The following is a 24173-nucleotide window of genomic DNA, read 5'->3' as shown; positions in this document are numbered from 1 at the left end:
TTTGTTCCTAAAACGGAGCACGCCCGCTTTCGAGTCGACGTACAGTAGCTGCAAGAGGTACACGGAGGTGTTAAGCTCGGTAGAGCGTTTAAAGTAGCCACGCACGAATCGAGAGAAATAGGAGGTGGCCAGCAGAGGTCCGAATCGAAGCCGCTGGGATGGTTTAATTGAAGACCTGCCGTACCTTTGCCAGCTACTGTACCACCTCTGTCGCCCGGCCGGGAGTCACGTTCCCCGCGACAAAGCTGATTAGTCAATCCGATTACATTCCAGGCGATTATTTTCAAACGCAGCCGGCCCGCGTAAAAGGAGACAATAGCACAGAGGCAACGAGGAGTGACGTACTCGGTCGACGAGCTCGGGACCAAGTCCAGCGATAGACAACCAGTCACGGAGTTGCCTGTTGCCGTCGAGGAGAGGGTCCAAAAGAGAACGGAGAGGCACACTGCGAGGAGAGACGTGACGAGCAGTCGCCAGCTGCTGGCCGGTGTACGTGGATCGCGTGTGGCGTCGCCTTCTCGCTCGCTCCGCGCGTACCAAGTGCCAACGACAGGGATACACGCGTGATAACAGCGACGCTTCGGCCAGAGCAAGAGGGAAGACGTTGGGAGCGGTGCAGGCACACGCATCATGACGAGCAGCTTCCGTTGACGAGTTATTCACGTTCGAGCCGCCGTTCGATTAAACGGCCACGAGCAGACACTTCTTTACGTCACGCTGCACGGGCACACTCCGATGAGAGTGCGGCTACTGGCAGGATGTCGTCGGTGTTCTCAAAGCTGATCGACAAGACGTCCGCCAAATACGGCATCAGGCAGGAGCTGCTAACGCGTGGCGTTGTCGGAGCGGTAACGACGCTCTATCTCCTTAAGGTAGGCTACCCGCTGGTCACCTCCGGCTTAGCCCAGTACCAGCAGCGGAAGAAGCAGAGGAGCGAGCCTCCTAAAGCGAAGAGCCGGCGCAAGAACGATGTCGCCAATGGGAAAGCCACTGGCGCGGCGGGGAAGCCGAGCGTTGGACTGGACCGGGAGTTTGTTAAACAGCTGATCGCGTTGCTGAAGATCATGGTCCCTGGCTGGAGAACGCGGGAGGCCGGCTTGCTGACTTGCGCCACTCTCACGCTCCTCACCAGGACGTTCCTCTCGGTCTACGTGGCCACTTTAGAGGGCCAGATCGTCAAGAGGATCGTCCTCAGGGACTTGCGGGGGTTCTTCATGATGATGGCGAGGTGGTTCGCCATAGCTCTCCCCGCGACGTTTGTCAATTCAGCTATCAGATACCTGGAAGGCCGGTTGGCTCTTAGCTTTAGGTACATTTGCATGAACATATTAGTGTGTAATATACGAATAATATTAGTTTAGGTGAATTAGGTGTTACCAATAAGTCTCTTCTTCACTGTGCATTCAAGGGGACGTCTGGTGGAGCACGCTTACAACATGTATCTGAGCCAACAGACTTACTACAGAGTGGCTGCGTTGGACAATAGGCTCGGAGGCGCTGAGCAAAGACTGACGGATGACTTGTCTGAACTGGCTAGTTCTGTGGCGCATCTGTATTCGAGTTTAACTAAGCCGCTGTTAGACTGTGCCCTAGTGGGCCTCGCGCTTATCTCTTTCTCATCTAAAATGGGGGCCAGGAGCATACAAGGTGACACGAGCATTAAGAATCAGTGAGTACACCACACCCTGGTATGGAAATGTAATTTTCAATTTTCTTACAGGCCCGTTACTAGCGTCAGCAGTAATCGCTCTGACGGGGCAGATCCTACGTCTCGCTTCGCCCAAGTTTGGCCAACTGGTGGCTGAAGAAGCATCCAGACGTGGACGATTAAGAGAGGCTCATGCTCGAATCAGTGCTCACGCAGAGGAAATTGCATTCTACGGCGGACACTGTACGGAGCATCGGTATCTAACCACTGCGTACAAGTCCCTCATATCGCATTTAAGAAGGGTGCTAGCGCTGAAATTGTGGTACGTGATGCTGGAGCAACTGCTCATGAAATACGTGTGGTCTGGAACTGGACTTCTCGTCATCGCCATGCCCCTTCTTTACACTACGGTCACATCGAGGAGTAAAACTTCTGCAGACGATGGCGACGGTACGTGTATAGAAATATAAAATCCTTTTCTATCAATTGCAAGTGAAATACTGATTAAACTGTTTACGCGTGACACAGGTGGAGTTGGCGAAAGGACCAGATACTTGACGACGTCTAAAAATCTCTTAAGTTCTGGCGCGGACGCTGTAGAAAGACTTATGTCGTCTTATAAAGTGAGAAACCTTCCAGAACCACTGACTCATCTGTAATTACATTGTGAAATACTAAACATTAACCTATCATAGGAACTAGTAGCGCTAGCAGGGTACGCAGAACGAGTCAGTGAGATGTTAGATGTATTTAAAGATGCCGCGCTATGTAAATATAGGAGAAATATTGTCAGTAGCCCACTGAGACTAACAAACGGTACGGCAAATAATACCATAGAGAAGATAATCGAGTTAGAAGATGGCACACCGGTAATAAAAGGTAAATTCCAAATATCATAATAAAAATCTGAATCATTCAGCGCAAACAAAAACCATTCTTCCCAGGAATTGTACAAGAGAGCGTAGATGGCAGTATAAGTTTAATCGACGTGCCTATAGTCACACCAAACTGCGAGGTCATCGTACCTAAGTTAACCATCCGTGTAAGTCCCAGCCCCTATCATCTAACCTCCGCATGAAAACTCTATAAAAACTAATCGCTCGCGTTTGCAGATAAAGCCAGGCGATCACATATTGATCACTGGGCCCAACGGATGTGGCAAGAGCTCGCTGTTCCGCATTATCTCTGGGCTGTGGCCAGTATACGGTGGGACTTTAATAAGACCCGCGGAATCCTCCCAAAGCGGGAGGCCAGCGTTATTCTATATTCCACAAAAACCGTACATGACGGTTGGCTGTCTGCGGGACCAAATCATATACCCGGCGGAGTCGCACACAGAGAACTGCTCGGACGAGGAGCTTCTCAAGTTGCTAGAAGAAGTGGATTTGCGCAGTCTGGCGGAAAGGGAACCGGAAGGGCTAGACGCTTTCGGCGACTGGGACTCCACTCTTTCCGGCGGCGAGAAACAGAGGCTCGCCATGACTCGTCTGTTTTATCACGCGCCGCAGTACGCGTTGCTGGACGAGTGCACCAGTGCCGTGAGCCTCGAAGCTGAGGCGGTGATATACGAGACTGCCAAAAGAAAAGGCATCACTCTGTTGACCATTACTCATCGCGTGGCCTCGCTTGGGAAATACCACAAGCTATTGTTACGCTTCGACGGGGAAGGCGGCTGGATGTTTGGCCCGTTGGACGCGAACGGCGCAACGCTTTTGATAAGTCAAGCTCGCCAAGAAACAACCGAGCAACGCGAGGTGAAAGGAGGCCACTGTCAGATGTTGCACGTACGTTTCTCAAATTGCTTAACGCGAGCCCGGCACTTAGAATAGTTTCTAATGTACGGATTCAGTTTCTAACATATTAATTTTCTGATCCAGGAGCTTCGGGACATCCATCCAGAGGACGCGAAAGTCGGGATCAGCTGAGATGATCGCGACGGGATGCTCGAGTTGCCTTTAGTGAATTTTATTCTAGTAGAGGTCCGCCCGATTGTAAATATGTTTCTGAAAGTTGTATTTTGTACAGATGTTTCTCAGCCGTTTCTAATTAAATACTTTATTTTTGTATAAGGAAGACATTGCTATTTAATGACACGAAGCGTAAATAAAAAGTGTTTGGATATACCTATGCCCCGGCGTTATTTATTTATCGATTCGAGCCGGACACAGTGGGAACTCGGCGAGAGTGAAATATATAGTCCACGAACTTGTAAAAATATAATCGTGAGAATGATAATAGTACCACTGAATATTTACAAGCTGGATAACTACTTTTTTTGTAGGGAATGGAATATTCAATTTGCTAATTAGGCTTCGCATTTACCTTGCTCGGATACTGCATCCCAAACGAATAATTAGTTTATCATTTCTGTGCAAAGAACCATCCATTTATTTCAAGACGACTCAGAAAAATCACCATCGCACAGTTTAAAAACCAGCCAGTGCAAAATCGTGCAAAGAATGAAACCCGTAATCTATAATCGATAAATATCCATTTCAATCAATGTAAATAACACTCTTATCAGTCTGCGAAAAGCAACAGATTATGTATCAGTTCTGATAAATAATATTCAATAAACAATATTTCCCATCTGGCTCCGTTACCTGATATATTTCCTCTACTTCCAGAACTAGAAAGAAGTACTTTCCACTGCTCAATAAAAATATGTTTATTCCAAGTGCACTCAAAGAGTGATTCATCTCTTTGAGATAGCTACCAAGTTAATTAGAGATCTAAAGAAACGTGTGCATGTGACTGAAGAGCATGAAATTTAATACTGAGAGCAGGGAAACTGTTTCAAGCAACAAACTTAGAACACGCTATACATTTCAGAGAGACCCTTTACCTACAGACACCGGATGCTTGTAAGTTCTCAGGACTTTCAACAAAAAATTTGCAAAATCCAAACGCGGGTATCCCAGTCGGAGAAGAATAAAGAGGCAAAGTAGCAGCGATGAGAGGAATATTGAAAAAGGAGAGGGAAAGAAAGGTTAGAGAGAGAAGCTCGATTAAAAGCTGGATGGCGGATTAAACTCGCTTTGGCGATGGCGCAGCTGCGACCAAGCGCCGTTGTAAGAGTGGTGGGCGCACATTAATTTGTGTCCGGGCAAAAATTTAATTACGTGTGTTTCTTTGTTTTGAAGGGCCAGCAAAGGCGGCGGGAGGGGGGGGATGCCGGGGGAGGGAAGACCCGCAATTTCCGATGAGCTTACCTCTGGGAAACCCTGCAAACGCCAAACGTCGATACGCCCCGGGGGCAGCCATCTTGGAGGGTTGTATACCTCTCTCTGCGACGCTCGTGCTAATGCTTTAAAGCAATTCGGGAATGCTGGCGCAATTAGAGCTGCCTCTAGCCAGCAGCTCCTCCATCGGCACCCCGGCAACGGATGCTGTACGTCTCCTGACGAAATATTAAACCTAAAACCGATCGCGGTGCAATACACCCCTAAGAGTACTGGCGGGTTGCAATAAATGGCACCGAGCGTTATTTCTTAATTTCGTCCACAGGGTGAGGCTAAGATTTCCTCCCGTTGCTTACTTAGAAACCAACGACCAGGCTGTTGTTTTTACCCCTGGGCCGCAGTCGCAGCCAGCGATTTAAATACGGCACGTCTTCGTATCGAGTTTCGTTACTTTCGAGAAGGGTTGAAGGCGAAGAGCAGCCCGGTGCATCTGTCCGACTGGCCGGCTAAGAAAATAAGGCGGGAGTCGCCGGGATGATTAGCGAAAGGAGCCGTTTGTAACAGTTCCTCCGGAGGGGGGATTAAAACCACCACCGCCGCCCCCCTCGCCCGCCAGGTCGAAATAGCCGATTGAATTACAGACGGCGCGTGCCAGCCGGCCGCCAGCGTCGCCGCGTACGCCAAACATCTCGTAAAGAGCGCAATAAACCCACTAGCCGATCGCTATCTTCTCGTACGATGGGATTTCCCGGCGACAAAGCGGCTCCCGGGCCCGCAAAGCGGCCCGCTGCGCGATTAAGGCGTCCTGCGCACAGCTACCCCCATTTTGGCAAACTCTTCTGGGAATTTGCGGCGGCTTTCGGGGGAACTGGCTGGCCAGTGTATTTAAGCGGGAGGTGCGAAATGGCGAAGATATGGTAATTAAGAGTAACGAACGGTTGTGGTACCACTTAGGCGCCGGCCATCGCGTGCCAAGTAATGCGGAGTAATTAATTACCGTCGCGCGGGCGAGGAGGGATGTCGTCCAACTGGTCCACGGGCCGTGAAGCTTTCGTGTGACTTGTGAAAGAGAAAACCGCAGGGGTCCGGTGGCTCTGCCTCGTGATTACGTCCACCTTGCTCCCGGCCGCAAGAGGTGGTACGCCGCAAACGTAATTAAGTACCCGTGACGTATTTGGTAACATCTCCATCGTTCAAAGCGGGCTTTATCGTGCCGCGGCAGATTATCCGATGGGCAATCACTTTGGCAGAGGGAGATGGGACCCGGCGGGTGCAACTTTCCATCCCGAACAATACCGTCACTGTCATCTCATCGCCGGGGCTCATCACTCAAGCCCGCGTGGCCGCTGCGAGCGCGTTCACGGTGGGTGCACCATTCTGCCGCGACTGAAACGATATTTGGGAAAATACAGTTTGGATAAATCTGCTGTATTAAGTCCCGTTCGAATTGCAACAGCGTTTCAACTTGGCTGGGTGTGTTCGTTTAAGGCGGATCGAGTGACTTAAGCCGGGTCTCCACTTGAGAGATAAGCTAAGCTATGCTGCGCTAAGTTTTAAAAAATTAATTTCAATATGTATGTTCTTAGAGAACTGTTTGCACGAAAAGCTGAGCTATGCTGTGCTGTTTTTTTGTTGTTTTATAGCATAAGTAGACATAGCATAGCTTAGTTCAGCTTTCAGGTGGTTTAAGGGTTTTACAAGAGATGTTGAGCAGCTCGAAAATTGAAAAAAAAAATGAAAAATAGGCCTCGTTCATATTAGTTACTTGACTTTAACGCTTGATTCTACATTACCAATGCGAACCTTCACTAACATCCCTTCAAGTGTCTTCCACTTACGCCTAAATCGCCTACGATTTTCATTAGGGTAGGTTTCCCTAAACGCGACTGGACGCATCGTCGAGAATTTCAAAGTCGATTTTCTCGAAAACGAAGCGCTGTATCAAAAAATTGTATTCCTTTTTTTCGACTTATGTACTTGTTGTAAGTAGAAAAGAAAGAGTAACTTTTTTTGATATCGCGCTTAATTTTCGAGAAAATCGATTTTGAAATTCTTGGCGCTGCGTCCAGTCGCGTATAGGAAAACCTACTTTAATGAAAATCACGGGCGGTTTGGGCGCAAGTGGAATTCGATGTTTCAAGTTTCAAGCTAAGTAGAGATTCTTTCACCCCTGCTTGGCTTGGAATACAACTTGACTAATGTGAACGAGGCTTTAGCAGTGAATTCAATTCGGTTTTGTTCGACTGTAATTACCTTAAGAAACTCGAACGAGTGCCCCCTATATCCCGCGACTACCGTATTTGCCCAAAGTATTTAGGGAAGAGGTATTCGTAGGGTTGGTCGGCGATGCAACCCGGCCGGCGTGGCCACCAAACGCGCGCACGTGAACAAGGCGGATGCACGGTGCGTGTTTGCTTCTCTTGTAACGATGACGGGAATGTAATCGCCTCTTTGATTTCAGGTGCGAGCAAACACAGGTGTGGCTGCACTGTAACGCTGGCTTAAAGAGGGTGCATTGCCTGGTTGCAATCTGCAGTATCGAGCGAACGATTCTCGATACGTAAATTGGCTGGAAACGTAAACGAATCCAAGGGTGCTCCCTTAAATGTGGTAACATTTATTAAACAGCCTGTAGTTTTTCGCTTCTATTGTTTTGAAGCTGCTCGAGTCTCCCTAGCAACAGTGATAGCTCGTGGAGAGGATCGATAAGGATATAGTATCAGTTGTTGAACCACCGATGCTGTTTTGAATAAAATTAACAACCCTCGTCCGATGCTGGGTCACTTATGACCCGGCCCTTATGTATGTTACTGTACAAAAGAATGTAGTATTTATTTAGTTAAACGGAAGCCCTCTGATGAATACAAGAAAGAAATATTTTGCAGACAGCGAATTGAGAGAAATTATTTATTCCTTCTAAATTTATTTTATTTCTTCTCTTCCAAGTATTCTAAATTATATAGTGCCATTTAAAAAAATCCCCTAGTGGCGTGGTAAGTTAAAAAGTTGGTAGAGAAACATTTCCAAAGACCGTATTACGAAAATTTTAGCATGGGTCATAAATGACCCGACGTAGGTTAAGCTAATTTCCCAGTTTGCATTTAGACTAGCCTCCCCTCGAGCCTGCATTGAAGCAACTACCGTAAACTGGAGGAAAATTGGTAGGTTTTTGTAGATATAAAAATGAAGATTTTCACATTTGCTTTAACTCTAGAACCTTTCAAGAGTTTACCCTATAACACATAATAAAAATTTCTACTATTTACTTCAGTCATTTTTACGTACAAGTAATGTAAGTATATATTTGCTTCAATTTATTAATGTAAAGTACCATTATAGTATACTAGCTTTACTATTCGGCTTCGCCCGAAATTTAGATTCTGATTTTATGAAAAAAAAAATTTTTTATTTTTTTGTGAAAATGGTCACATTCATCTGGATTAGTCAGGCATAATGAGCCGAGGCACATTTCGTGATCCCAGAGTTTACCGTTCGAAAGTTTTTAGGCGAAAGACAAACACTTTCTGCTTTATCTATTAAGATTAGCATAACTACACAGCACATTCATCGTAGTAGACAATTTTTTTTTACAAAAATTACCTACTTTAAATAAAGGCCACAGACGCGCATGTGTCCAATTGCAAAAATAAGAAAATTATAAACACACAAAAACTAAAAATGATAAAAGCAACCGATGCGGCGGTTGTATTTAGTGTTAAGTATCCTATTATATGATTGCATCTTTTGTGATCGTACTAAAAGTGTAAAAACGCGTAAAATGGTTGTGCTGTTTCTTTCTGAATAAATAATAATTAACTGCCAATGTTCGGCCAGTTAATACGTCACCGATGAAATAATCTCTCCCACGGCCCACCCCACCACCCGCCCGCCCTTCCACGCCCGTCGTCTGGGGGAGGAATGTCGCGGTGCAAGGAACTTCGTCCAGGTCGCCTGGAAACGTTACAGTTCCGTGGAATTGCACGTTACGGCCGAAAGGCCGAGGGCGGGGTCCGGTTTTCTACGGGGTCCTGCGTAAATACCGTGGGCCCAATCGGCTGGAAGTGTAAGCCAATACCCGGGGTGCACGCTCGCCGCGCAGCGAGCTCTCCTCTCTTCTATCACCCCCCTCTGTCTTCTCATCTTTACACCCCGACCCCTTTCATCTCTGTCCCTCTATCTATCTGCCCTTTCCCCTGTCCCATGTCGATTTCTCTGCGCTTTCCTGTCGATTCGTAATATTACATTCACGATATCCTCCTCTTACTATTATTACGGGGGTGATTTGAAGACTTTGGTACTTTGCAGAGCAGGAGGAGAAATTTTAGCAGATTGGGATCGTGGCATTGGAATAGTAATGGAGAGGGGTAGCTACCAAGAGTAGAAAGGGGGCTAATGTTGAAGAATAATAAAAAAAAAAAATAAAAAAACTATTGTTAATATTGCGTTAAACTCTTTTGGGATATAAGGAGGCATCTTTAAATTTGTAGAATTTTTTTATGTCGATCCTTATTATTTATTTGACTAATTATATTAGTTATGATTATTATTCTACTGCTTTCCTCCAAACACTCGAATATAGTGGCTAAATCAGTGATTCCCAACCTGTGGGTCACGACCTGTTTTCTGGGGGGTCGCCACTGTTTTTTATTTCAATATTAGCAAGTTAGAATTATTCTGAAGTGCCAATTTTTAATGTGTTTTCTTTAATCTATTAAATTTACCTTACCTTGTACAGGGGGGTTGCAAGTTATTTGAATATTATAAAAGGGGATCTTGACTCAAAAAGGATTGGGAAGCACTGGGCTAATTCTATAAAACATGATACCTACCCTTGCAATTACTAAGAGACATATAAATCCCTGACCCATATCTGGCCCAGGCCTGACCCATATCTGGCCCAGGCCTGACCCAACCATCTTTCGCGATGTCATTTGCGCATCCTACCTCGTCGAAAGAAGCATGGCAATCGATTCGGGGGTGCCTATCGAGGGAGAGATAGGCGAACCCGATCCCCGGGCATTCTAACGTATTTCGAGTTCGATGGTGACACACGGTCGACGCCAGAACGCCGCCAGTGCGGTCGACTTCCTCTTCCTGTGTCCACGTCGGAACTACGTTGTCAGGTGTCCGGCCTGACGGCCGCGATTACGTCGACATTCGATAGTCGGATGCGCCCCTGGCCCGTGAGAGGCGACGCTCTCATCGAGCAACTTTACGTTAAAAAATTCCACCCTCGCCTCCATCAGGGGACCACTTTCTCCCTTCCGGAAGTAAGTCTCCAGCGAGCTTGCTTCCTGAATCTTTACAGAACACTTCGATCTCTCTACTGATTCAGTGTCCTCCCTACTTTATTGGCGTCTCAGCATTGAAACAATTCGAGCGGAAGGTGGGCCATTATTCGACGAATATAATCGAAGAGTAACGGGACTTTGGGGATTTTGAAAATTCAGGGGCCCAATGGGAAACAGGCGTATGCCACTGTTTTATGATTTTAGAGGGATGAAAGTTGGGGGGAAATTATTTTCCTAGGAAATGCGGCGCGAAATTGCAACTATTTTAAACGGTACTTGAATTAGCTGGTAGGTGACAACTATTTTTAAATTTTAGCTGAGAAATTAATTAGGTCACGTGACTCCAAGCACCTTTTCACCACGCATTCGTTTTTTCTCAGCGTGAAGAGAATTTACTACGAGAGGGTGCAGCATAATTTTCCTAGGAAATTCGGCGCGAAATTGCAACTATTTTAAACGGTACTTGAATTAGGTGGTAGATGACAACTATTTTCAAATTTTAGCTGAGAATTTAATTAGGTCACGTGACTCCAAGCACCTTTTCACTACGCATTCGTTTTTTCTCAGCGTGAAGAGAATTTACTACGAGAGGGTGCAGCACAGCTTTCTTAGGGTTGCTTACAGGCTAGGTCAAAGTATGGCAGTTACAGACCACGGTTACAACCTAATCATGAACCAGCTGAATCTGCGATCCCTTGAGATTAGGAAAGTTGAGGCGGACTTGTTTTTATGTTTTATTGTTTTCCTGTGTTTTAAGCAAGATGGCGTTTCAAGCTAATTTTTGCTTATATTCCCCAACGAACTATAGTCCCATTTTTTCCCTCCTCTCTCTTTCGGGTCCCAGCAGCAGCAGCGCATCGGGAGAAAGGTGGTCACCCATCTTTCCCCAGTACACCGCCCCGTGATGTTTAACTTCGGTGATCTAACGAGAACCGGTGTCTCCATCACGGCTACGGCCGCTGTGACTTATTTTTTCTTTTTCAGATTATAAACAGCCTTATTAATTGCCCTCAACTCCTCGATTTGATGAATTTCTATGCTCCTAAGAGATCGTTTAGATTCACACGGACTTTTCTTCCACAGCGTTATGCAATGATCAACTCGGACCCTGTAAACCGTACTAACTCATATTTTGCTAACGTAAACCTATTTGCTGTTAGCATAAGCAGCTTCAGAAATTCGGTTCATATTAACCTGCAGAACTTGCGATTTATCCGTCTGAACTGTAATATCATGGGGACTTATCCTCGTTTACCAAGGAAAATAAAGTAAAATAAAAATAAGCTAAGATTCGAAAATCTATGGACACGTGGTGGCATGTGCCTTTTCCACTGGGCCTCTCAATTCTCAGTTGGGAGGTAACTTCCCCGGGTAGCCACCCACCTGAGTTGCTCAGTAATCAACCCAGAAGTCCTCCTGGCAAAGCATTCGCCAGTTTTGTGCTCCTTGAAAGCTACACTCAGGGCCCAAGGAACTTATACCCCACAGATATCCTGAGGAGAGCGGATGATTCCACTTTTAGGCGACGACTGTGGCTGAGGATGGCAGAGGTGGGCTCGCGAGTGTACTAGGCAGGCGTCCGGGTGTTTCGCAGCCGGGCTCACCGTTCACTGGTCAATAATCCACGAAAGGGAAGGCATTACAAGCGAGTGATCTCGGGGGTATCGGGGCTACTCGTCTGCGAGGCAGGACCACCGTGATCGGCGTGGTAATGGTATCTGAAGAAAATAATATCCTACTTCCCCGTCCCGCTCGCGGTACAGGGGAGGGGTTGTATCGGTGTAGGAGAGGACGGGGCACGAAGGAGGGCCCCCGATCACCGATCGCCGAATGAGCGATTAGTATCCCGTGTCGTCGGCATCGACGGACAACCGGTGTATTCCAACGTCCCGAGTCTTACACGCTCGCGTGGACATGGATATCGTTTTGAAACCGTCGCTTTGCCTCCTCCGGCTCCGGCGTACAGCCGCTCGGGCCTCGCCGAAACAGCCCCTGGCTGCGGGAAATGTGCAAAGTGTGAGCTGAACTTTAATCGAGCAGAGGGTACGGTAGAATATTCAGCAGTTCTGGTTCAAAGAAGAGATAGAAATGAGACAGTTACGTTAGAAAGAACTGTATCTTAAGAGGAAGCCTATTTTTGGGGCTAAAACGTTTGGGGTATTTTGGGATTTTTTTTTTAAGAAACCAGCGATTTGATTTGCATGGAAATTGGACAATGTCTTCATGCGTCTTTCAAGAAGTTGCAGTTTTTTTTTATTATTAGTATATTCATTATTAACCCTTCGTTGACGCGCCTCTTTTTCCGGCCAACTTTGACGCACCTGGGTGCCTCACACCCAGAGCAATTTTTGAACGACTGCCATTCTCGACTAAAGAATCGAATCGTTATGAAAAAAATCATGGGTCAATTTCATGGTCCGTAGAATGTATTCCAATAGTTTTTTTTTATTGAAATTTCATCACAGTTCTTGTAAAAAAATCTAGATTAGTATATGTCGAGAAAACACGAAGAAAATCTTTAAAAAATTGTAACTTTTACAAATTTTAATATTAGAAGCTAAACATCTACAGAGTTATTGTTCAGATATAATATTTTGTGAGAAAAAATAGTTTGTAAGTCGGATTTGGAAGGAAGGTGTTTATTTTGCACATAGAAGGTGCGTCAAAATCAGCTTATGGGTAACTCACAGCCAGAGTGTCACCAAAGGGTTATTAATTAATAAAAAAGAATCCTGCAACTTCTTCAAAGATGAATAAAAAATATGGTCCAAATTTCAGATGAATCTTAAACAAAAATCCCAAATTTTGTTATGTCTAGCCCCAAAAATAAGAATCCTCCCTTAAGGGGGGAAACCACTGTGGCGATATTTTCAAGGTATTTTTTATAACGAAATGTAACTTTTTACGAAAAAGATTAATTACAAACTGAAAACACATATATTTAACTAATATTTTATGCTTCTAGATTGAACAATTTTCAGGTAGTATGACCACAACATACGGTAACGTTGGGTTCAGCAAAAATAAAATTACAAAACGGGCGGTCGAAATTTGAACGTTTTCTTAAACTATATTACAATTAATTTTTCGAGCAAACGTTGAAAAGTTACACGACCGCCGTGAAGCTACTGAGCTTCAGTTAAGCGCGCAGATTTAAAAAAATATTAATTTTTGAAGAAATAGCAGACTTAAGATGAAATCTGGAAGAAAAAGTACAAAAAATCATGTTTTTTCAATGTTACGATTAAATGAATATTTATTATTCGATCAAAACACTTGTACGCTTAACTGAAGATAATTGTATTACGAATATTCCCTGAAAATTTCAAGCGAATCCGATAAAAATTGACTGACTTATTAATCCGCCCGTTTGGAAACTGCACTGCGCTGCCTATACAAAACCATCCGTAGCACCCAGAATTTCTCGAGACCCACTCTGAAATTGTGCAGGTATATTTTTGAGGCCCCAAATATCATAAAACCGCGCAAGAAGAAAAATCGTGAAAAGAAAATTTTCACAGTGACTTCCCCCTTAAATATTACATCCCCCAAATTAGGGGAGTCCCCAGACTACAATTGATACTGTAAAAATACGAGCTGCAAATTATCTTTAGACTTCTCATCGAAACACTTACCATATTCAGGGTACCTCCCTCCTTTTCACCCCAAGGGGAAGATCAAATTCTTTATTTTTAACAAAGCAGAACACGTACCAAAAAGTGTGTAAAAAAAAACTGAAGCTGCCTGCTGATCCCTGCAAACCCATGAATCGCGATCCTCGCCGCAAGTTTAAAGACCCAACTGTGTCGAGGTGGAAAAGCATGACGGGTCTGCCTATGAAACACCTTGCCGAGGAGCCAGGGAAGGTTAACGCGTCGGGGGTAGGGGCACACACGTGGAGGAAGAGGACGATGCACACGTGGGACGAGGTCGGCCGAGGTGGAGGGAAAAAGAGAAGGAAGAAGAGGCCGGGCCACGGTGGAGTGGGGTCGTGTGGGCACGTAGTCAGTAACTAAGGGGTGAGAGTGGGTGATAGTAGGTGGTAGATCTCTAGTTAGCCAAGAAACATTGGCAGGGCATCGTGCCAGCATGGCAGCAGCACGCGGTAGTGCCCCTGAACGGCTCTTCCAGCATTAGCTCTACCGCGGTTCGAAAAGTGCGGCCAAACATCCCCTGCGGTGTCCCACCTTCGCCGATTTAAACGCGAAGCTAGAAGACAGTCGAGGGGGCAGTGCCGAAAGCCCCGCGGTGCAATAATGTGCTCCCAGTGCCTCGGGATCGGAACGAAGATGTGACAGGAGGAGAGATGCGATCGAGGGGAGTGTGCGTCCAGTTGGAGACGAGAAAGGGCGCAGAGATGTCCGAGAAGAAGGTAAAGAATCTATACAAGAACAGGAAGAAGGACGCCTGGGAACGCTGAGGATTCGTGCGACGATGTGTAGTGTTTGTTAGAGGGAGGTGATGAGTTAGTACAGTGTTGAACCTGGGGACTTCGATCCTTGGATTTCAGACACGCCGCCTGGGGAGTATTAAGTGCACGTTGGAATTCTTTGGGGTTCGAAGGGAGCTTCCTTCCGAGAACATAGTCTTCCTGGGGAGGCGAGAGTGATAAGGACTGTTTGGGACAGTGGATAATAATTGCAGTGGCCGGGCATGAGGAGCCGAATCACGTGGAAGGATGCACATGCTTTTCAGCCTATGAATGAAAATATCTGGCAGATTTTCTGCAGAAGCCTTTAGAGGAAACCGGCAGGTCTTCCAAGCCATAAAGGTACTTCTATACGCTCGGTCCATATGCACGTGCATTTTCCTTTCAGTCATTCATGAGCAAAGTCATTCATGAGACTCCGCTGATCCCGATGCTCTTTAAATAAATTCCACTGCGAAACACCTTCGACTTTCGCGCCCCGATAAATGCGGAATTCCACTAACGAACGCGATTGATAGAAAAATTCGAAATCTTGAAATTTAGAAAACTACCCGACAAGGGAGCATCCCGAACTCGGGGATTTAAAAAATTCTGTAACTTTGCGAATATGTAGGGGATTTCCTCCTGATTACAACGGAATTTTTGTTCGCCGCCCAAATTCACTCTAAGGGGGTGTAATCGACCGCTGAAAATCCGGTTGTTTACAGATTTTGTGTTATAACTCGCGAACTGTAAAATAATTATCTCGCTATATGCTAGATTTAGATCGTTTAGATAATTTTTTTTTGCTGCCCAAATTCACTCGAAGGGGTGAAAGTAACCCTTGAAAATTCGGCTACTTTCCGATTTTGCGTTATAGCTCGCGAAGTGTCAGTAGTAGAAAAAAAATTTCAAGACAAAAGTTACTTCTTTTAATTAGATTAAAAGATGTAAAAATTAGATTAAAAGAAGTAAAAATTAGATTAAAAGAAGTAAAAATTAGATTAAAAGAAGTAAAAATTAGATTAAAAGAAGTAAAAATTAGATTAAAAGAAGTAAAAATTAAATTAAAAGAAGTAAAAATTAGATTAAAAAAAGTAAAAATTAGATTAAAAGAAATAAAAATTAGATTAAAAGAAGTAACTTTTGCAGAAAAAAAGTTCCAAGACAAAAGTTACTTCTTTTAATCTAACGAAGTGTAAGTGGTAGAAAAAAAAGTTCCAAGACAAAAGTTACTTCTTTTAATCTAATTAAAAGAAGTAAAAATTAGATTAAAAGAAGTAAAAATTAGATTAAAAGAAGTAACTTTTGCAGAAAAAAAGTTCCAAGACAAAAGTTACTTCTTTTAATCTAACGAAGTGTAAGTGGTAGAAAAAAAGTTCCAAGACAAAAGTTACTTCTTTTAATTAGATTAAAAGAAGTAAAAATTAGATTAAAAGAAGTAACTTTTGTCCTGGAACTTTTTACTACCACTCACACTTCGCGAGCTACAACGCAAAATCGGAAAATAGCCGAATTTTCAGAGATTAATTTCACCCCCTTCGAGTAAATTTGAGCAGCCAAAAAAAATGCGTTGTAATCAGGAGGAAATCCCCCAGTGATTCGCAAAGTTTCAGAATTTTTCGAATTTTCGGTTTCGGGACCTACCCTTGCGAGCCAACTACGAAGTACAAAATAAAGCCTCCAAGTCCACCGAACCGATCGCTTCGCAGAAAAAAAAGGGCTTCGAAAGGCGGACCTCTGAAATTCAATTTCCGGAAGCATCGGCGGGTTTCGTTCGTTTGCGATTTTTTTTTTTTTTTTTTTATTTCGGAGCGGCCGAATCGCGCCGGGCGTTTTGCAATTTGCCGCGGATGAAAAACGAAATGTTTTCGGAGACGCGGAATATTGCCGGCGATCGCGGTATCGTTGATATCGCGAAACATATCGTCGGTGGAAGTCGGTCACACTCACGGTGCAATGTGCGGTTGCTAGGGCGACCAGAGGGGCTGGACCACATCTCCGCAGAGAGAGGAGGCGATCCATCCCGCGTGTTTTCCAGGGAGGCGGGCTGAAGGGGGGTGCTTCTAAGGGCTGCTGCGAGCAGAAATTTCGCAGAGATGGAGTTTCTGCAGAATCATCACGCGGTGAACACCTCCGAATCGCCCTACACCCTCGGCACAGGTGAGCCACAGTGTGTCTGTCTGAAGGAGACAGAGAGGAGATCGAGATTCCGATGAAGCATTCCGCGACAGACGATTCGAGCCCCTTAACGAAACTACTTTGTGCGGCCCATTGGAAGTTAACGACGGGAGTGCGTGGAACACCGTTTCTGAGGCTTCTGTTCCTTCGCGATTGGAAATATCCCAGGGTCTCGAATGTCTGGGAGATTCGGAGCATTAGATGCAGGGGTATTCGCTTGAGTTATGCTGTCCCAAAGTGTACTGTGTTTGGTGAACGAAAGGATATTTTTTTGGGGGGTGTAGCTCAGAAGGGGGTAGCTTTTACTACCCCCTAATCATTTTTGTAAGGGTACTGCAAAATTTCTACGCGCCTGAAAGCATTAGATTAAGTTACACTGTCTGAAAGTGCTCCACGTATTGTGAAAGGAGTCCTGTCACGTTCCTTTGCTTTGGTGTCCCTTTAGAGTTCCTTTGCACAGATGCTGTACTGGATGTATTCGTTTCTAAAGGTTCGGTGGGAAGTATCGAGGCGACTATACCATCCAGCCTCTGCACTGGACCCCTGGGGGTGTTGACCAGCGAGGACACCTTGACAGACAACCAGAACGAAGAGGCTCTGGGTGCTCTTCAGGGCACCCTTCGTCTGCAGGACCTGCAGAACTCCCCAGAGGACATTGGCGGCGACCAGAGCCAACAGATCCAGAACTCTGGGCAGAACCAAGTGGTGAGCGAGTTCGGGGCGAGCTTCTGGGTGGACGACATGGCTGGATTCCCATTGCCACCTTTGGACTTGGACCCTTTGCCACCTGGGCTCTTCAGCCCCTGTTCTGGGACTTACAAGTGAGTCTTTCGTGCTCCTCGCTTTCACGTTCAATCGCAGGAGAATGGTACGGTTGGATCGCATTGGTCGGCGTTAGGGTTCGTTTCCTTAGGCTTGGGATTTAGCTGCTCCTCTCGGCGAAGATCTGAGCTATTTCTGGGGCTAGCCTTCGGGAAGGGCTTCTGCGTTTGTGGTGACCGGAATGGGGTATATCGAAGGGTGTTCTTGAAATACTTTGCTGAACTCTGCAAGCGTCCTAATAGTAATTGAAGTTTCATTTTGTCTAAGTAGAATTACGCAATTTTTTTTGCAATAAAAAGGGGGATTTAATTGGGTTTTATTTTTTAATGTTCCTTACAATTTTTCGGTCTTGGAATTGTAAGAACACCTTGGCAGGGTTTAGTTAAACGTTTCTAGGGATGCTGTTGTATTGAATAATTTCCTGTTGTTTTATCAAAGTGTCTTATAAGACTTTTCAACAATTTCTGATGAGATCATTAACAATACCTCATGAAAATTCGATCTTCCTCGACATGCACAATTGTCGAAACTCGGAACGCGAGCGCGCTTCCGTCTGACTTATGCTTGCCTTTTCTACTTGGAATCGTAATACTATTTTCCGCAAAAGTTTCACAAGACTACTCCTCGCCACAGGGGCAATAATATTTATTTCTCTAACCAATCTATGAAACTTTATCCATCTTTCTTCCAATCTATCTTCAATTCACTAAAGAAACTAGAGACTATTTCCAAATTAATCAAATCTCAATTCCTTAAAAGATAAAACCCTTCACCCCTAAACTCAATTCCCTAAAACACCTTTTCCAAAACTGCCCAATAAATTCACCCCTCGTTTCCCAGAAAGTAAACAGCCTACAGTTTAACAAGTGCAATATTTCAGGCCTAGACCTCGGCTTCTTCCACTTTACTTTCTTCTTCTCCTCTTGTATCTCAAGGGAATGCAATCAACACATTTATTCTTCGGCACTTGACCTCGTAGAAAGTGAACATGATACGCCAGATAAGAGATCCAAGAACGTCTGCGACAGCACGCTCGGTGTTCCTTGTAATTATCAGGTGTCCTTGCAGTTGGGGCTGCACCAGAGGAGAATGCGCGCCAAGGGCGGGCAACGTGAATGGGGAAGGCGTCGCGGATGTCCTGCTGTCTTTGAAACACGCCGTGGTCCACCCCGGAAGTCCTACTGGAGGATTATACCCCACGGGGGGATCCGGGCATCATTACTCGCAGGACTACGCGCAAAACCTTGGTCCACCTGTACCGCCCACGCACTACGCGTCCACGCCCGCCATGTCTGTCAACGTTTCCATGAACATGACGATGAACATGAACATGCACTCTGGGTGAGTATAACTACCGTGCACTCCAGTTTCATTTATCAGTGTCTGAGAGACTCTTTGTGGTTTGCAAACAGTGCTTCAAGGCTTCAAATATATTTAAATTTAAAAAAAAAATAACAGAAAATATCAGGCTTCTATGGAGCCAAAATTTGAAGCGGGATTGAGTATTTCTTTTTGTGAAAAATCGTGCACATTTTGACACAGTTTCGCGGGGAATCGGTAGATATATGTGTCGAGCTTTGTTTAGGACGGATCACAGAGGACACTATGATTTTCTGAATTCTTTTCACACGGGAAAACTGTTCGCGAGATATGAAGACTTTATTGGAAGCCGTACGAAATGCAGCGCGAGCCAATAGATACTCCGTTTCACGATTGTATCGCGGAAATAAAAGAGCTGGCCTTTTTAATGACACTGACTGGGGATCGTGTGTTTTTTGCTGCTGTTAGAATATGCGGTTGGGCTACGAACTAGGGCTGGGAATATTCGGATAATTTAATATTCGAATATTTTACAAGTATTCGGATGCTACGAGTAAACTTCGAATATTTAAGTATTCGAATGCTACGAGTAAACTTCGAATATTTAAGTATTCGAATTCTATTCGAATATTTCGGTATTCGAATTCTATTCGAATATTTCGGTATTCGAATACTATTCGAATATTTCAGTATTCGAATACTATTCGAATATTTAAGTATTCGAATTCTATTCGAATATTTCAGTATTCGAATACTATTCGAATATTTCAGTATTCGAATACTATTCTAATATTTCAGTATTCGAATTCTATTCTAATATTTCAGTATTCGAATTCTATTCGAATATTTCAGTATTCGAATTCTATTCGAATATTTCAGTATTCGAATTCTATTCTAATATTTCAGTATTCGAATTCTATTCGAATATTTCAGTATTCGAATTCTATTCGAATATTTCAGTATTCGAATTCTATTCGAATATTTCAGTATTCCCGCGTTTATTGTTAGTCATATGAGGGAATTCTTCTCAGGCAGTCATTTGGGCCGGTATCAAAATTATTGGTTCCTTTTTAGTACATTTTAATAAAAGCTTGTTTTTAAAAACGAAATTTTTACTTTAAAGTATTTCATGCTTCTTAATGAAAATAATGTATTTTCAACGGAACTATGTATGTGTGCAAAGTTTCAAGTCGATCGGATATTTTGAAGTGGATCAATATTAACTTACAAGATTTCACCCTGACAAACTAACGAACTCACAACTGAAACTAAATAAAAGCTTGTAAAAAAATGAACCTAAAGAACTTGATTTATGATTCATACCATACTATTCGAATACCGAAATATTCGAATACCGCAATATTCGAGTAGCATTCGAATACCGAAATATTCGAATTGCATTCGAATACCGAAATATTCGAAGTTTATTCGTAGCATTTGAATACTTGTAAAATATTCGAATATTAAAATATTCGAATAGTCCCAGCCCTAGTACGAACAGGGTTTCTTTCGATATTAACTGCGGATGTGAAGAAGGATAATTAGAAAGCTTCTGTATGTACAGTCGAATGTGCTTAGTAAAAGCTCGAAGCAGAAAACTGTACTCAGTTCACAATATTTCCACAATTTCTCATGCTTCATTTTCTCTTCAGTATCTGATATTTGAATCATACAGGGGGAACGTAATTCATGGTATAACTGGTAATTCCTCGTGGAAAGTAAATCAAGTTATTGCACAATTTCCTGACACAGTACATATTCCACAATTTTGGAATACTTTTGCTCGAGACATCACCTCCTTTCCGATTCTCCAATGACTTACAATACACCCTGCACTACTCTCGTAAAATACTCCACCGACATCAATCAGCAATCTTCATAAATTAAAAGCAAAGTAGTACATCGATTTGACCAACCAAATTCTACCATCCCCCTCGAAGGAAATGATAAAATCCAGCAGCTAATTATTATTCCCACGAATATACCGCCAGCGGGACACCAAAGCATCCGTCTTTGAGAAGCGACGCGACCCCTCGCCATTTTGCCTCGGCCAAGGGGTTGCACGCGCCCTCGGGGGTAACCGGAGCAGAGTTATTCAGAAACTCGTCTGTGTTTGCGTAGGTACGAGCAGAGCTATTCGTCGGCGTGGGGCGTGGAGCCCCTGCTAAGTCCCGCCCAGCAGTATAATCCCGTGGAGCAACAGACGAGGGTGAATCAACCCCCGGCCAATAGCCTGATCGGCGTGGGCAGCCACCCCCATTCCCATCCCCCTGTGCACGGCCATTCCAGGCTGCAGCTGTCCAGCGAGCATGCGCTCTGCATAGGCGCCACTGGCAACCCAGTCACACCCGACGACAATGGCAGACCCAACCTCTGCAGAATATGCGGGAAATCGTATGCGCGGCCCAGCACCCTCAAGACCCATCTCAGGACGCACTCGGGGGAGAAACCGTTTAGGTCGGTGGCAGCGGCTAATCGAATTGTCACCGGGAGACACTTAATTCCCACTCGGCTGGGGATGGATAGTAGAATGACAGTAGAAAATCAGTAGGCTGGCGAAATAAGAGGAAAATTGAGAGTAAAGAAATTGCGGTGGAGGGGTTCTTTTTTTAAAGAGAACGCATCGAACCCCCACACGACGATTTTGATGAGACTGGAAATATATTTGACGCGCATTTTTTGTTCTTAGTAATCGTCCATGTTGAAGGGGTGAAAAGAGCTTCTAAAGTTGGGTTCAAAGAGTTATTTTCTGGATTTTTTTAAATCCTGAGCAGGGGATGAATTTGTCTATTAAAAACACTACACAAAAAATAAATTTGTCTTCCGCCTAATAGTTCTCGAGATATTCCAGAAAATAGGTTTTCGACACCCCAAGTTCAGGGGCTCTTTTCACCCCTTCAACGTGGGCAATTGCCGATAACAAAAAATACGCGTCAAATATTTTTCACTATTCTGCAATTCTGCAGAGTGTGGCTAAAATCAGCGTGTGGGAGTTCCATATGTTCCCTTGTTAGTTATTAATGTTAAAGGGGATGTTCTTACTCGACTGTGAATAAATAGTAGAATATGAGTAGGGTGCGAAAATAAGACGATGGAAATTGCGGTGGAAGCTTCTTTTCTTAGATATTAATGTTTCTTAAGAATTCGGGTGTCGAGCGCCTGAAGCACGGCAACCCGGCGATCAGTGGCGTGCGTAGGGCAGCGCACAGTCGTCGGAAAACAAGGACGCATCGGTATCAGCTTACCCTCGTAGAAATAGTGATGAATGCTTCGTTTTTCGACAGTGAATGCGCGATTTCTTTAAACATTAATAACTAAATAACGAAGCCTCCATCGCAATTTCCTGGCTCTTCATTTTCGTCTTATTTTGTCTCGATTATTCTTAACAATTGGCAGCCAAAAAATCCTGAATAGACACTAGACGTGAATAAGTAGGTATAAGTGAAAAGTTTCAAAATGCTACGCATTATGATTTTTTAAAAAGAAATTCCTGTAAGTAGATTTCAAATCGAGCCCCCGAATGGGAATATTTAATTTCATGCAAATTTCTGACAGCATAAAAAATTGAAAAGTCACTTACCATTTTGCAATCTCAGGCTTTGGTTTCAACGCAAAGGTAGATTGGCATTCAACAATCCATAAGTAGCACTAACACTTCACGTAATTTCACGTTTAATAAATAATTATTTCTATTCGTTCAGACACTAGTTCAATATTCACTCGTGTGTCAGAAAATACCGGAAATTTAAACTGAGTTTCACGCGTCAGTTAATCGAAGCCTCAGATTATAAAATAGTAAAATATTTTTCGATTATTAAGTAAAAGTGACTGAGAAACCAGTGCTGCAAGAATTTAGTGTGCAGATTTAAAACTCAATTAGTGATCGCGTTTAAACATAATCGATTCGATACTCTACTAGTGAATCGATCGATATATCGAAAAGTGTCTCCGAACCGCGAAATTTTAAATATTCAAAGTCCATCTCGTGCCAGTAACTCACCAGTCTTATTAATAATAAAATGTTCGTATATTTTTTAAGGTGTCACGCGTGTTCGAAGGCGTTCAGCCAAGCCGCGAATTTAACCGCCCACGCGAGAACTCACTCAGGAGAAAAGCCGTTTCGATGTCCAGTATGCGATCGAAGATTCTCGCAAAGTAGTTCCGTGACCACACACATGAGAACGCATTCGGGAGAACGTCCGTACAGGTGAGTACCATCTCGTTACGTCGCCTACTCCAACTATTTTCTACATCTTATATGGAAGTCGCATCCTTACTTTAAATTTGGCGCCACGTTCCACGCCATTGTGTCTGTCGCAGACTAGTTCCTGCGCTCCCGCTGCAGAGCGCGCTGCTGGCGCAAAACCTGCGAAACTACTTCAGATTTAAACGTACCAATCACTGCAGTCTTACTAATTCATGAATTTGAAAAAATCTCTATACAGAAGTAGTTTACGTTCATAGCAGACTAAGCATACAACACTAACAATTCAGAGAAACTTTCTCCCTCTTCCACTGGCAAAAGAAATAGAAGAATCTCAAGTTTAACATTCTTTATGGATACAGGGTCCATTTCGACCCATTTAAATATACAAACTTAAACTTTAGATCATAGCAAGAACATAGCTTATTCCGAGTTGTGCGAATGGGTCAAAACAGACCCCGCATCTGACATGCGCAGAACTACTCGCCATCCACGGGTTAATAGATTAATTTTGATACCGGGCCCTGCTGGACCAATCGATTTACCTTCTTTTCAACGGTGAAAATTCTGTTTCTTTTTTTCCCCCCCAGGTGTCGATTCTGCAAGAAAGCATTCTCGGACAGCTCCACGCTAACGAAACACCTGCGCATTCACTCTGGCGAGAAGCCGTACCAGTGCAAGCTGTGCCTGCTGAGGTTCAGCCAGAGTGGCAATCTCAACAGGCATATGAGAGTGCACGGCGGCTCTTTGACGTGACACAGCTCGATATCGATCATCGACAGCAACCGCGTGCTGCCGCTCTGCTGTCGAATACCTGTGATTCAACTCGGCTCGAGCTTACCGGAGAAAATGTAAAATAAAACGAGAAAAAAAAGAAAAAAAAAAGTGAAAGCTAATTGCGGCAGTTGATGCTCGTAGGATGTTGTCCCCCGACTGACTCGAACCCGCGGAAACGAAAGCTTCGTTACTTAAGTGCTTGACCACTTCGGTATTGTTTTAAATTGCGCGCGCCACCGTCTCGCAGTTGGGAACTTACGAGTTCACCCTTACTCGCCTCCGCCACCTTGAACGGCATATCGCAAGAAATTAACCAAAAGAAGAGAAAGGAAGCGGCGAC

At 44.3% G+C, this 24173-nt stretch overlaps 2 protein-coding genes across 4 annotated transcripts; both read left to right on the top strand.

Annotated features, from left to right (window-relative positions):
* The first annotated feature begins 317 nt into the window (after positions 1-317).
* Abcd (ATP binding cassette subfamily D) lies at positions 318-3775 on the top strand. Its single transcript, XM_076825633.1, has 8 exons — positions 318-1309; positions 1409-1647; positions 1721-2098; positions 2177-2271; positions 2344-2527; positions 2593-2690; positions 2761-3432; positions 3526-3775. The coding sequence occupies exons 1-8, from the start codon at positions 759-761 to the stop codon at positions 3571-3573; spliced, it is 2265 nt and encodes a 754-aa protein (XP_076681748.1). The 5' UTR covers positions 318-758; the 3' UTR covers positions 3574-3775.
* A 10065-nt stretch (positions 3776-13840) lies between these two features.
* On the top strand, positions 13841-23941 carry LOC143375889 (uncharacterized). Of its 3 annotated transcripts, XM_076825502.1 has the most exons (8): positions 13841-14493; positions 14632-14892; positions 16504-16692; positions 17201-17531; positions 18589-18873; positions 20974-21309; positions 22892-23059; positions 23647-23941. In XM_076825502.1, exons 3-8 carry the CDS (start codon positions 16629-16631, stop codon positions 23810-23812), a joined length of 1350 nt encoding a protein of 449 aa, XP_076681617.1. In that variant the 5' UTR covers positions 13841-14493; positions 14632-14892; positions 16504-16628; the 3' UTR covers positions 23813-23941. The 3 variants fall into 3 exon arrangements, with proteins under 3 accessions (XP_076681617.1, XP_076681618.1, XP_076681619.1); XM_076825503.1 differs by having other exon boundaries at positions 13841-14892; positions 16571-16692; XM_076825504.1 differs by having other exon boundaries at positions 13841-14892; positions 18601-18873.
* The last annotated feature ends 232 nt before the right edge of the window (positions 23942-24173 follow it).

This window comes from Andrena cerasifolii, chromosome 13, assembly GCF_050908995.1.
Source record: "Andrena cerasifolii isolate SP2316 chromosome 13, iyAndCera1_principal, whole genome shotgun sequence".
Lineage (NCBI taxonomy): Eukaryota > Metazoa > Arthropoda > Insecta > Hymenoptera > Andrenidae > Andrena > Andrena cerasifolii.
Note: the sequence above shows the minus strand (reverse complement) of the source record. Positions and strands in the feature narration are given on the sequence as shown.

What these genes read in the sequence shown, in the direction of transcription:
- LOC143375889 (XM_076825502.1), top strand. Translation starts at nt 16,629, where the DNA reads ATGGAGTTTCTGCAGAATCATCACGCGGTGAACACCTCCGAATCGCCC. An exon ending in GCCCTACACCCTCGGCACAG is followed by an intron (nt 16,693 to 17,200) that starts GTGAGCCACAGT and finishes TCGTTTCTAAAG; the next exon opens with GTTCGGTGGGAAGTATCGAG. An exon ending in CCCTGTTCTGGGACTTACAA is followed by an intron (nt 17,532 to 18,588) that starts GTGAGTCTTTCG and finishes TGTAATTATCAG; the next exon opens with GTGTCCTTGCAGTTGGGGCT.
- Abcd (XM_076825633.1), top strand. Translation starts at nt 759, where the DNA reads ATGTCGTCGGTGTTCTCAAAGCTGATCGACAAGACGTCCGCCAAATAC. An exon ending in GGGGGCCAGGAGCATACAAG is followed by an intron (nt 1,648 to 1,720) that starts GTGACACGAGCA and finishes ATTTTCTTACAG; the next exon opens with GCCCGTTACTAGCGTCAGCA. An exon ending in GACTTATGTCGTCTTATAAA is followed by an intron (nt 2,272 to 2,343) that starts GTGAGAAACCTT and finishes AACCTATCATAG; the next exon opens with GAACTAGTAGCGCTAGCAGG.